At 38.6% G+C, this 13706-nt stretch overlaps 1 protein-coding gene across 4 annotated transcripts in view; it reads left to right on the top strand.

The window, feature by feature from the left end:
* Positions 1 to 13706, top strand: part of EFNA5 (ephrin A5) — a 601230-nt gene that overhangs the window by 459350 nt on the left and 128174 nt on the right. For all 4 annotated transcript variants that reach the window (XM_073624585.1, XM_073624586.1, XM_073624583.1 and 1 more), the window contains exon 2: positions 8318 to 8610. In XM_073624585.1, the coding sequence (XP_073480686.1) occupies positions 8318 to 8610 (293 nt within the window). The remainder of the gene's footprint in view (positions 1 to 8317; positions 8611 to 13706) is intronic.

Here is a 13706-nt window from a genome sequence, read left to right as displayed (position 1 = left end):
AGGTCAAAGGCTCAACATCCATGTGTTGCTGACTTCCACCTGTGGCTGCAAGAAACTTAAAACTTCCTTTCACTGGTCTTTTAAATCATCTGAAGCTTTCAGAGCAACCATTCAAGAGTTTATGAAAGTAACCGTGAACTGTGGTAGCTTTGAGGTCGAATTATTAAAGTATTGTAGCCTGGGACAATTCAAAAATCATTAACCCCTTCACTGCTGGGTCAGTTTTTCCCACACACATACTAAAATACACTTTATAGACTGGACTATTCACTAAATACACCCTCAAATTGTATAATTTCCAAAAGCGGAGAACCCTTAAAATAAAAGATGGTAGCCTTGATTCTGTATTCCCCACATTATTTATTATAATGCATAACATCTTTATTTTCCATAAACAATACAATAATTTTAGTCACACGAATACAAAGTGGGAGCCTGCTTTATATGTGACTGTATACCTGGGTAATAACAGATTCTGACAATATAAACACCAGAGATCCATGATGCTGGCCATACATGTGGCAATTTAATTAACTGAGCACCGTTTAGAATACATATTGGAGATAGAGATTTTCAGCATCACAGCTAGTTCAGCATTGTTGCACATTTTTATCCCTACCATCATCGGAGTGAATAATACATGAATCGAAGTTTGGCCAGTTCAGCAGGGAGTGGCCAAATTTCAGTCCATGTACGGTCTAGCTCACAGGTGTCAAACCGGCAGCCCTCCAGCTGTTGTGAAACTACAATTCCCATGAGGCATTGAAAGACTGACAGTTACACCATCAGGCAGAGCCAGGATGGGACTTGTAGTTCCGCAACAGCTGGAGGGTTGCCAGTTTGACACCCCTGGTCTAGCTGGTTGTACAAAAGTTGATCTATCTCTTGACTTTTGTACAGCCAGCCTGATGGGTTTTTTCCGAATGATCAGCGGTGCTGGCACAAGCCATCACTGTAATCTGCTAATAGGGAAGGCTCCTGGCAGCAGAACACAATAGCACTGTGGGAAGGTTTTTCCCATCAGCATCAAGTGTGTTATTGGGGGAATTGGCACTTTGTTTTGCGCAACCCTCTGGTTCCATGAAAAAAATGTATAATGTATGGCCTGCCTAAAGCCCCGTACACAAGGGCAGAATGCCAGGAGACATTTGCTGGGTCACAAAAAAAAGTCCGACATTCTGCTCGTGTGTATGTCAGTCTGTCAGATGTGCATGCTGGAAAACCAGCAGCCAACCGCCTCCCAATCAGCGCTCTCAGACAATGACAGAGAGCACTGATTGGAGTGTTCTGGTGTGGGCCGTCCCCCTGTCAGAACACAGCAGCTCAACGAGGGAAATTGCTGGACTGACCTTGCATGGTTAGTAGTACAGTGTCTCTGACCGGAGCTGACAGTTTTTTATCGTGCAACCCACTGAGTTGCATGAAAAAAAAAACTGTTAATGTGTACCCAGCTTAAAGTGGATGTAAACCCTCACATACACCCTTGTGAAGTGAACAGCCTCAAATGATAAACAGGGATGAAACAAATCCCCCTACATTATTATTATTATTATTATTTATTATTATTATTATTATTATAGAAAACAACAGTTTTCTATATATCTCAGCATGCCCTGGAGGTGATCTGTGCTTTACTTCTGCAGAAAAATACAGGCCACTGCAAATAGTATACTATAATGGTGATATATATGCAGTTTGTGTGTGCGAAGAGAGATTGGAACACCTGTCAGGTTTTTGTATTGCTCTCTGTACCCCAGTTAGGGAGATTCATCCTCTCTATTTGTCATGTTTACTATTATCACTTCCAATGGGGATACTATTTCTGGTGACCCAGTTGACAACCAAGGATTCCCTCACTTTGGAGGGATTTCCTGTCACTTCCTGTTTTGGCTATGGGACATGACGTGAAGGCAAATCTCTCCAATGGGACACAGAGTACAAAAAAACAAACAACAGGGGTTTTAATCCTAATCTACTGTATCTAAAATGAAAAACAAAACAAGTTTGTATTTAGTTTCACTGATATGTGTGCCAGTGGCTGTAGTGAAGTTTGGATACAAATAATTGAATTAACAATTTTTAAATTTACACTCACATTGGATCCATATAATTTTCTGTATGGAGATGAGACACCCAAATCTGGTTGCTGTCTGTCAAACTGATTTGTTGGCCCCTCTAATTTTACTTTGAAAATCAACATAATGGAATCTTCCAATGAAGACACTAATTCTGGGTACAACCAGGGGTCCCCTCATTTATTGTCTTCCTGTTTTGGCTATGGAGCAGGAAGAGAAGGGAAATTTCCCCAATGTCCCCCAATCAGAAACAGATCCCCTGACCAGGGTTATAACCTTCCCTTACTTTATCCAAAATGAAAAGTGCCTTTAGTTTTATTTTTACTGATCCTGAACAAAGCACAAAGGGCTGAGCGCTTCCAGATTCATTTTCTTCAGAGGAGTTTGGTAAATAGGAGTTCACTAATCTCCCCTCAATCTCTATGCTGAATGTAGCTTCCGGAGTCCTAAACTGCAAACTACAAATGCTATTTAATTCATTTTTAATATTCAAAGCAATCTCACCCATCTATCCATGTCTCCATGCTCTATTTGCTTGAAAATCACTTTGAAAAACACCCCCTAGCATTTCTGTCTGTGGCCATCTTGAGTAAGGGCAGATGATTCATGTAGCATTTACTTCCAGAAAGTCATCTGCCCATGGGCCAGGCATGCAGACAAGAGGCCATGCACTGTTTCCTTTTGTTTACCCAGTGGGCTGAATGAAAGAAAAAAATATTAAAAGATTCCTCCATCCACACAATTGAGGTGGAGTGAGAAATTTCTCCTGTCTGGGCAATAGATTTTGACAACGGGACCCACCATTGTCATAATATACTAAACAGCGGCTGCAGCGGGCTGGTTTTCCAGCATGGCCCTTTGACAGAAATCAATCAAATGATTGAGTCCTGTCCATGAGGCAAGGCCACACACTGATTAAAATTGGTCTGGACCCTGTTGAACTGGCCAAATTTCGATCAGTAAATGGACAGTATTAAAGTGATATTAAAGTCTTGTTGTTTTTGTTTAAAAATAATAAACATGTTATACTTACTTGCTCTGTGTAATGGTTTTGCACAGAGCAGAACAGATCCTCCTCTTCTTGGGCCCCTCACTGGCGCTCTTGGCACCTCCCTCCTGCCCCCATAGCAAGCAGCTTGCTATGGGGGCAACTGAGCCGAGCCACAGCTCTGTGTATCCATTCAGACAAGGAGCTGCAGCTCGGCTCCACCCCCTTCTCTCTCCTCATTGGCTCAGTGACTTTAATTGACAGCAGCAGGAGCCAATGGCGCTCGCTGTGTGTACTAGAAGATCAGAAGGGAGAGTCCCGGACAGTCAAGTCTCTCATGTAACATCGCTGTATGAAGATGGGACTCGAGTAAGTATTAGGGGGGCTGCTGCACACAGAAGGTTTTTTTTCTTAATGCATGGAATGCATTAAGATAAAAAAACCTTCTGCCTTTAGAACCACTTTAAGATCCCAGAAAGCTTTAAGATCCCAGAGGATCCAAGTGAGCAACTGTTTGAATCACTTCTAAATAAAAGGGATCTCATATTAGATCCAGCTAGAAGCTACAGAAAAGATTTAGATAAAAATATTAAAACATATTTTACTGAGGGTTGGTTCATCGTGTCTGTTACAGATCAATCACCGAAAAACATCCTTGTTTTAAAACAATGCAGTTTTGTTTGCACTTGTTTGGACGTCTCACTAGCCTCCGCGTCTTCTAATATGTATTCTTGATTTGTGCAATTTAAATAAACAACGCATATAATAACAGTTATCAAGAGCGTGAAAGACACCCGGCACTCCTTTGATTTGAGAGAGTACCAAAGGAGACATTATACAGTTTTCCACATGTCAACTCTGAAAGTGAAGCATTCCATGACCCCTTTTCACTCTTTGTTTATACTTCAGCTTCATCACTGTGACTGCTGCTGGAAGAAGATCAATTAGATGATAGCAAGGGAGGTCATTGAGCAAGGGTTATTGTATCATCAATATAATGTGATAGATTGAGGAGCTCCTGTGAAGCATGCATTACGTATAATATATAATTCTTGGTTTCACTGGCTCCACTAATAAGCTTTTTGTTTCATTAATCTAAAGATGATGTTTTGTAGACATTACACTCTTTTAAGGATAGTAAACATAGATTGTGCCTTGCTCCAGTGTAAACTATGAACTTTTTAATGGACCTTTCATTAGAATAAATGGTACTGGTATACATCTTGTCGGAAAGTTTACTATGCGTTAATGAATGAAATGAGCAGAACATTTTCAGAGCAAATTATTTATATCCGTTCCCACAGCTGTCCTGTCAAAGAGCACTGACATGCCAACTGAAATAGCATGTAATGGGTGAGCTGCTATCATTAACACATCCAGGGTCACAATGTTCTGTAAAGATGCTTCTTTGGTGGGCATACTTCTCTCTTTTTAGATATCTAAAGCTCAGGAAAGCTAAGGGGTCTGTTTATAAATTTTTTCAAACAACTTTCTCCAAGGATTCACACATTTTTCCAATTTAAATTCAATTAAAAAACGTGTAAACGTTATGAAAAGCTTGTGTGAAAACATTCATAAATACAACCCTTAAGCTAAGTTCACACTGTTAAGTGCCGAAACGCACACAAAATCGCAAGCGTTCCCCAAACACAAGGAGATTGTGCTGCAGTTTAGCAGACACACAGGGGTGCTAATAATTCTTAATGGCACCCCCATGCCATGGCAAAACGCCAGCGTTTTCACATGTGCAAAACCTCATGGTGTCGGAGCACCATGCCATTCAATGCAGCCCAATTTTTAAAAAAGGTCTGGGACTTATTTCTGTGGGTATGGCACCCGGTTCGTACACAAGTGTGAACCGGGCCTTAGTGTTTTGCCCTTAGGCCTGCATGTTACAAAGCCTCCGATGCTATTATACTATACTATTCTGGTCATTATGCAAAGCCACTTTGAGGGTCTATCTGAGAAATACTGTAGACCTGATTTGTGCCACTATGATAGGTATAGATTGTATGTAACATGTTTTTTTTTTTTTTGCTAACACTTCTGGGATTCTGAGAATTTGGACTGGTCTGCAGCATTTACATAGGCATTCAGGGGGAAATTACTATATTATTCTGAACATGGTCACTTTGCTTAGCCATACCACTTCTGGAAGTCTAAGTCTGGCCATACAGGGATCGAACCATCACTGGGCATGCTAAATGTACCAAGTTGATTGATCGATCAATCAGCTTGGGTATAACCAGTAGGCAGGATTCTCTTATGATTATCGCTAGCAGCTGCTATGCTATAGCCGCTAGTGATAATCATTGTCTGCTCCCGGTGGGGATGGAGCCCCCTCCTCTTGCAAGCGATAATTGCTGATTCCCCTGTCAGCACTGTCTGTGTTGATGGGGGGATCATGCATATTTATTTCATGCAACCCATGTTTGCAGGAAAGAAATTTGCACCGTGTATGGCCGGCCTAAGATTTAGGACTGGACTACACCACTATAATAGGACTTCTGCAGAGATATAAATATGAAATACAAACAGATCATAGAAGTGACTTCCATGCCTCTATGTCCTCTAAGTGAAATATAATAAAATTATTATGTTTAAAAAAAATAATTTTTAAAAAGATACTAAAAGATAATATGATAATAATGTTAGCACCTTATTGAGGAATCAATCTAAGCACAAAGCAGTTATGGTAGCCTTATCATTTGGGTTTGACATGAAAGACTGTAAGGAAGTAAAACATGTATTGTGTAAGAAAAAAAAATCATTATGCCAATATAACAAGAGTGATATCCTTTGACCTTCAGAGGTCAAGTGATTATTTTTTTTTCAAAACAATAATGTGCAACAACTTTTGCAATAATTCATATTTCGCCAGTCATTGTTTAAAAGAATATCAAACAGAATTGCTGTGTGGTTCCAGGCTTCATATTATATTCAATGTCAACTACTTCTGCTAATTGCTATGACTTGAAGAAAGATCAATATAATGTAACAATACCTACAAAACGTTTCTTGTAGACCTTTGAATATACGGTCGTGCATTCCCCATAAATGTGTCTTCAGTTAAATCTGTTTGATACAGTTTTTGTCTTCACAAAGGCAAGGGTGGGATTTAAGTTTCACTTCTAATTTATCATTCATAGCACATCGGAGTCAAATGTCACAAGACTGACACTTGCAAATTCTCTAGTATTGCATGTCTGAAAATGCTTTATAATAATTAAAGAGAAAACCCATTTGGGCTAGACTTCCTAGGGCTACAACTATCATCTGGCTCTTGTTCAGAGCTGTCAGGTTACCACGAGCGCTATTAATTCATATCCCAGAATCCTTTTATCATAAAGCTGCAGATTCTTTTCTGTGTAGTTTGGCAGCCAAACTGCACTGCTTTTACGTTTCTTGTAAATGCTGTACCGGGCTTTGTATATGTCTTAAAAATTTGTGCCAGCAAAATGTAACTAAATAAATATGGCTGTCCTGATGTCATAAATCATAGGAAAACTGGCTCATTGCTGTGAATATGTTATGAAATATGCAATAATTTTAATATGCTTTGCAGTAAAACCATAAAAAGTACATTCTTTTTGTATAAATCAATAACACTTATTTCATATTAACAAGGCCTTAATTACTTTTGGTCATATAATATTAGCAAGAATAATAATTATCTTTATCATTATTTTATATAGTACCAAAAACTGAACAACAAACCAGCCATGTATTACAGTATGCTAACATGCATTAAAAAATATAGCGAGTCTGACACTTGCTATGCAGTTTATTTATACATAAGTAACTGAATAATGAAATGTCTGAACCAAATGAAAAATGAAAGTATTAGTAGGAATGAGTGTAGTGATTTTGGTGAAAATGTTTAGCCCCAAAATTTACAAATTTCAAAATTTCAGAAATTTTTCACATTTGGAAACATCTAATTTACTTAGCGGCTTAGGCAAAATTTGTTTGAAAAAAAATCTGGTTTATTTTATTTAGTGTTCATTTTATTTTTGTTTTTTTCTTTTTTTTGTCTATTTGATCATTATTTGTATACAGTCATTTTCTGATATTTATATTTTACTTTTCTCAGTACCTGTTTTGATACTAACAACACAAAATAATAGGGCTAATGATGGTCTTTCTTTTGGCAGAACGGTTTCAGAATAGTAAAAACGGGTTTCTGTATCTGTCAGGGGCCATTTCTAGCCCATTATACTTTTAAAAAACATTTTTAATTTCACCTCCCTTTTGGCAAAATCTCTTGAATTTTTCTTAAATTTCTGATAAAAGAAAACTCAAATTTTTCTCACCTCAAATTATTACCACTGTAGTTATGTTCATTGTAAGTGCACATGCATGTTGTTGTTAGACCAATAACACCTGCCTATTGGAAGCCTTACCAATGAAAAGAATATGTGAGAGACCCCTAATCCTTTACTTGATTATAAGAAAGGATGAACCGTATCTGTCCCAAACTCTGAGAAAAAGCAGCTCTCTCCATGCCACTTGTATTTGGAACCCTTTAAAATTTTTATGAGCAATAACATACACCCACAATAACTTAATAACAAAACCCATGCTCAGATAATTTCATTTTAGCATACATATTTGGTGAAGTATTTCAAAGTAATTAGCACATTGTAAAAGGTCAAAACTTTTATCATGTAATACCTGTAAGTCACAGGTCACAGGAGTGCATTTCATTCTGCACTTCTGTGACCTGTATTCAGCCAACAGTGGGCTGAAGTCCACTGTTAGTTGACATCACTCTGCTGGTCCAGACTCTGGAGACATCCCAACTTTAATGTTGGGATCCAACCAGACACCTGACCAGCAGGTGGCTCAGCCTCTCGCTGTGCTGCTCAGAGCTTGAGCCAGCTGTATTTGCCCCCTCCACAGACTAGTGCTCCATAAGCACCAGAGGGGCAGACAGTGGTGACTAACCTTTCTGTTCTCTGTGTAGAGGTGGCGGGTGACAGATACAGCATTGGATTTATGCTGCATCCACCTAAGTGAATATGAAGTTTTATTTTTTTTTCAAAACCCACAGTTCTCTTTTAAATATCACCATTATGTTAATATTGGTAAGTTATTGAACAGTTTTTGCTCATATTGTATAGTGTTAATAATATAGGCAGAAAATTAGGCAGAATTAACAGAATATTTCACTGTGTTACCTACAGTACATATATATTCTGAACATTGACTATTCACACTAAACATGACTTTCTCTTTTTTTTTTCTCTGGTAGGTTCATGAGGGGTGACTACCATATTGAAGTATGCATCAACGACTATCTAGATGTATTCTGCCCTCATTATGAGGACTCTGTGCCTGAAGATAAAACTGAACGATACGTTTTGTTCATGGTGAACTTTGATGGCTACAGCTCCTGTGATCACACATCGAAAGGCTTCAAAAGATGGGAGTGCAATCGGCCCCACTCCTCCAATGGACCTCTAAAGTTTTCAGAGAAATTCCAACTCTTCACTCCCTTTTCATTAGGATTTGAATTTCGACCGGGAAGAGAATATTACTATATATGTGAGTTTCCTAAAATATTTCTGTGCTGATGACCTGAAGAAACTCCCACCAATATTTTCATGATGCTTTTATAGAAAATATACATGTTATATGATATAGTATGCATTAGTCTTATCATGCTTACATGTACAGTATGTGTCCTGTGCATGTGGTGGCACTCGCTTGCCATATGAATCGGAGACTTGTGCTGCCATCGGAAAGTGAAGTGACCTCCAGTTGACTTGAAATTAATATTGGAAAAGAACCATAGTTTGGAGAGTAGCATAATAACAATTCCCAGACTATGACTCAGATTGCTGTGCTATTTTGTAGGTATTGTTGTTTGCCATTCTTTGTGCTTTTTAGAGTTCTATGCACTTATCTAATTTTCCAAACACAGACCAGTAGGTGAACACGCTAAAGAATAAATTCAGGTTTAGGTAAAATGTTCTCGGCTCCCACGTCCTGCCTCTAGCTAAGCTAAAACCCCCACTCAAGGGCTCACTTACCTTTTATATATATATATATATATATATATATATATATTTTTTTTTTTTTTAATCTAAACCTGAACTTGACCTTTAAAGTTGACATTATTCAAATCTTTTTCGATAATTAGACAACGATACCAACAATATAAGCAAACCTTTGTATCTATCTCCTTTCACCTGTACTTTAAATGGAATAAATATAGAACTTAAACCTATAACTGTGACTCGAAGTGGATGTGAGAATAATGACTCTTCTCCACAGAAAAGTAATGTATACTACTAAAGAGAGCTTTAGACTGGCCTGATCCCACTCCAGCATTGCTGGTTGGTTTTTGAAACTCTGTTTTCTTCATAAACTGTAGCTCTTGCTAAGGCTTTCAATCTTTCTGTCTATCTAGCTATGTAATCTTATCCCATCCTGTGTATACAGTAATGCAGTGCGGGTATATAGTGAGGTAACAACTATTTAAACAGTGCCAAAAAGTAATATTGGCTTTTCATTTTCAGTATGTCTGCAACACTTGAAGTAACATTTTTATAGGAAATATACATTACATTTTTGTAGCATATGGTTTTTGTTCACCGCACTTATAAACAGACTCTTTCCTCCTTAAACTACAGTATAAAATGGACCATTGAGACAAATCTTTATTAACTGACTGCAAAAACAGTTTAGTAGTAGGAACAACACAAATGTGATTTCACTCCTGTAAATAAAACGTGGTTTAGGGGACTCAGGATAGATGTGTTCAAATGTTACAAGCAAACCATTGCAAATGTGAATATTACTGAATGCAGCCTCAGCACAATATAACAAACTTCTCTAATTAATGTGAAGATAGTCTCTTTGTTGCCAGTTGAGTAAACATTACTTTTGCAAAAATGATTAACGTAATATAAATATAATATTTGATTGTACATTTATGCTGCATGTCAAGTGAAAACACTTAGAAAGTGGACCAGGAAATGCAGCGGCTTGTCAAACAGTGGTAAACAATAGAGGAAAGTCCTTTACTAAAATTTCATTAGACCAGTGATGCTTATACTATGATGCTCATAAGGTTTTTCATTCAAGCTGCAGGTGTCTGAGAAGCATTCCAATATAAAAGTCTGCCTTTGCATTTTATTTCATTTCAATTCATATGGTTTCAAGGGTTACTTTTTCAAAGAATGCAGCGTTAGCATGTTTAACAGTAACATTTACTGTATTTAATCAAATGAAGAAAAATAAAATATTTACATATACTGTAATCACACTGTTAAGCCCCATACCTAATTCTGAACTTGGCATCAATGATCTTCAGGCAAATACTGATCATCCATAACTTTATGAACACCCACCTAATATTGAGTAAATCCCACTTTGGCCACCAAAACAGGCCCTTTTTGGCACCAAAACAGCTCTAAGCTATCGAGGCATAGACGCCACTAAACCTCTGAAGGTATTCTGTGATATCTGGCATCAAGCTGTCAGTAGCAAGTCCTGTAACTTGTGGGGTGAGGCCTCCATGGATCGAGCTTGTTTTTCCAGCACATCTCACAGATGCTTGATTGGATTGAAATCTGGAGAAATTGGAGTCCAAGTCAAAACCTCAAACACATTGTGTTCCTCAAAGTATTATTAAACCATTTTTGTGGTGTGGCAGGGTGCATTATCCTGTTAAAAGGAAAGGAAAAGGAAATACTGTTTTCATAAGGGGGTGTACTTGGTCAGCAACAATGCTTAGATAGGTGATACGTGCCAAGTAACATACATATGAATGGCAAAGTCCATGGTTTCCCAGTAGAACATTGCTTCAAGCATGCCTGCCTTCTTCCCATACTCCATCCTGGTGCCATCTCTTCCCCGGGTAAGTGATGCACACACACCAATCCATCCACATGACGTAAATTAAAACATGATTCATCAGACCAGGCCATCTTCTTCCATTGCTTCTTGGTCCAGTTCTGATACTCATGTGCCCAGTTCTGTCCAGTTCTGATGCTCATGTGTATGTTATTTTGGCTGTGCACAGATCAGGATGGTCACCCTGATCAGTTTGCAGCAACGTAGCCCCATACACAACAAACTGTGGTGCCCATTTTTTTGTTTTCAATGCATCAACTTCAGGGACAACATGTTTACTTGCTGCCTAATATACCCCGCCAACTTTCAGATGCCCTTGTAAACAAAGGAAGAAAAGATAATCAATGCTATTCACTTAACCTGTCAATGGTCAGAAAGATATCTTTGGTCAGTGTATACTGTACCCTTCAGTTATCCAGTATGGAGATACAATCCTTGTAGGCATTACCCCACATACAGTACCTTACAAGGAACATTTATGAATCATTCTTAACCAATTACAAGTGAAAAGAAAGGCATAATGAAGCATGATATATAAAGCATAGTGAGTGCTTTAACCGCTTCAGCCCCAAAGATTGTACCCCCTTCCTGACCAGAGCACTTTTTGCGATTCGGCACTGAGTCATTTTAACTGAAAATTGCGCGGTCATGCAATGTTGCACCCAAACAAAATTGACATCCTTTTTTCCCATAAATAGAGCTTTCTTTTGGTGATATTTGATCAATTCTGCAGTTTTTATTTTTTGCGCTATAAACAAAAAAAGAGCACCAATTTTGAAAAAAAAGCAATTTTTTTTACTTTTTGTTAAAATAAATATCCCCCAAAAATATATAAAAAAAACAATTTTTTTCCGCAGTTTAGGCCGATGTGTATTCTTCTACATATTTTTGGTAAAAAAATAATTGCAATAAGCGTATATTAATTGGTTTGCGCAAAAGTTATAGCGTCTACAAAATAGAGGATAGTTTTATGGCTTTTTTTTAATTATTTATTTTATTTTTTACTAGTAATGGCAGTGATCTGCAATTTTTATCATGACTGCGACATTATGGCAGACACATCAGACACTTTTGACACTATTTTGGGACCATTGTTTATACAGCGATCAGTGCTATAAAAATGCACTGATTACTGTGTAAATGACACTGGCAGGGAAGGGCCCGCGGGCACGGTCACGATGTACGCCACGGGTGTGCGCGCGAGCCTCCAGTGGCGTGCATGCACCTGCTAGCCCCGCCAATTAAAGGGGACGTACAGGTGTGCCCATTTGCCCACCGCTGCCATTGTGCTGACTTATATCAGCGTGCTTCGATCGGCAAGTGCTTAAAAGGTATATTTACCTATATGTGTGCTCTTTATTTGCTTTAAAACTGAAATCTGGAAATTAGATACAATCTTCCGTGGCAGGGGGACTCCTTTACTGCAAGGGTTCAATGCTCGTTTAGTCCAGTGGTACAGGTATAAGGAGGGTTCTCACTCTATTCCTCACTCCAGTGCTGTTTTCTTCTGCCAGAATGGGTAGACCTAAAAGGGAGACCCATCAATGTCGTCATTTGCCATGCAGGGTTATTGACCCTACAATGTATGTGTGGAGTCAAGCGAGACTGGGTCCAAAAGTTCTGTGAAGAGGCAGTAACACTGCACCACTCACACAGTTGAAGGGGCCTTACTGGAGGCAGGACTAATGTTTTAAACCCTATTTATGCATTCTAGGCTAAACAAACATTACATTTTTGCAGTGTGTGGGGTTTCCACTGCAAGGTTACATTTTGCCTAATTCCTGGAGGTCAGTGTTATTGTGTAAGTAAAAGCAAGTTTTTGTTTTGTTTTAGATTGAGTGGTGAAGGGTTAGACCCTCTGTTAGTTTACTATTGCTATCTGTGCCCCTGTTGGTGGGATTCAAACCCCTATTTGTTCTGGTGGCCATTGAGATTTAGGCAGTAAGTGATGGGAAATTTCTCCAATCTGAGGAATATATATTTGTCATCTAACATTCCTAGCAAACATATTTTGCAGTTTAAATCATTGTGTACTTGTGGAACTCAAGAAATTACCTGCAATATTTCTCTCCAAAATCTAACCAACTTGGGGCATTACCATAACAAGTGGAACAGGTCACCTCGGCCACTACCACATATTTGCCAATCAGGGGTATCCTAACATTTTTCTGGGTGGGGGGGGGGGGCGGGAATACAGCACCATACATTTTACTTTGATGCTTTATGTAAAAGTCTTCCTTCATGCAGCTGGATACTGCCCAGAGTTGAGAAAATTCTGGTGCCACCCTCAGCTGTGAGTGTGAAGGACTTGCGCTGCTTGCCTTTACACTATTATTGTCCCACAACACACAACACATTCTGTGAATGGAGGGGAAGCAGAGCTGTCTTTTCTGCCAAGTGACAGAATGTGTTGCATTGCTCCCTATGTCAAAAACTATTTTCAAGTAGGTCAGCTGCAACATTTGAAGGGGTAGAGAGAGGAGGACACCGGTGATCCTATTCTGGAATACATGGAAGCTGATAACTTTGCTGACATTGTCCAACGCTAACCTTCAAAAATAAGGTATGGTTGACAATGAAATTCTCTTTGCAATACATGGAGCTTAACATATGCATTCCCAATTAGAATAATATATTATAGGAATTGTTCAAACAAAAATAATTTGAGGCATGGCAAAAATGTGGGCTTTGTCTATACATATAACTATACATTAGTTATATTATTCCTCTAAGACTCTTAAAATTCTTCAGCTCCTTAGAGGTGTTCATAGCTCCTAGGC

Source organism: Aquarana catesbeiana, linkage group LG01 (assembly GCF_042186555.1).
Source record: "Aquarana catesbeiana isolate 2022-GZ linkage group LG01, ASM4218655v1, whole genome shotgun sequence".
Lineage (NCBI taxonomy): Eukaryota > Metazoa > Chordata > Amphibia > Anura > Ranidae > Aquarana > Aquarana catesbeiana.
The sequence above is the reverse complement of the archived record's forward strand: the minus strand, read 5'-3'. Positions and strand labels throughout refer to the sequence as shown.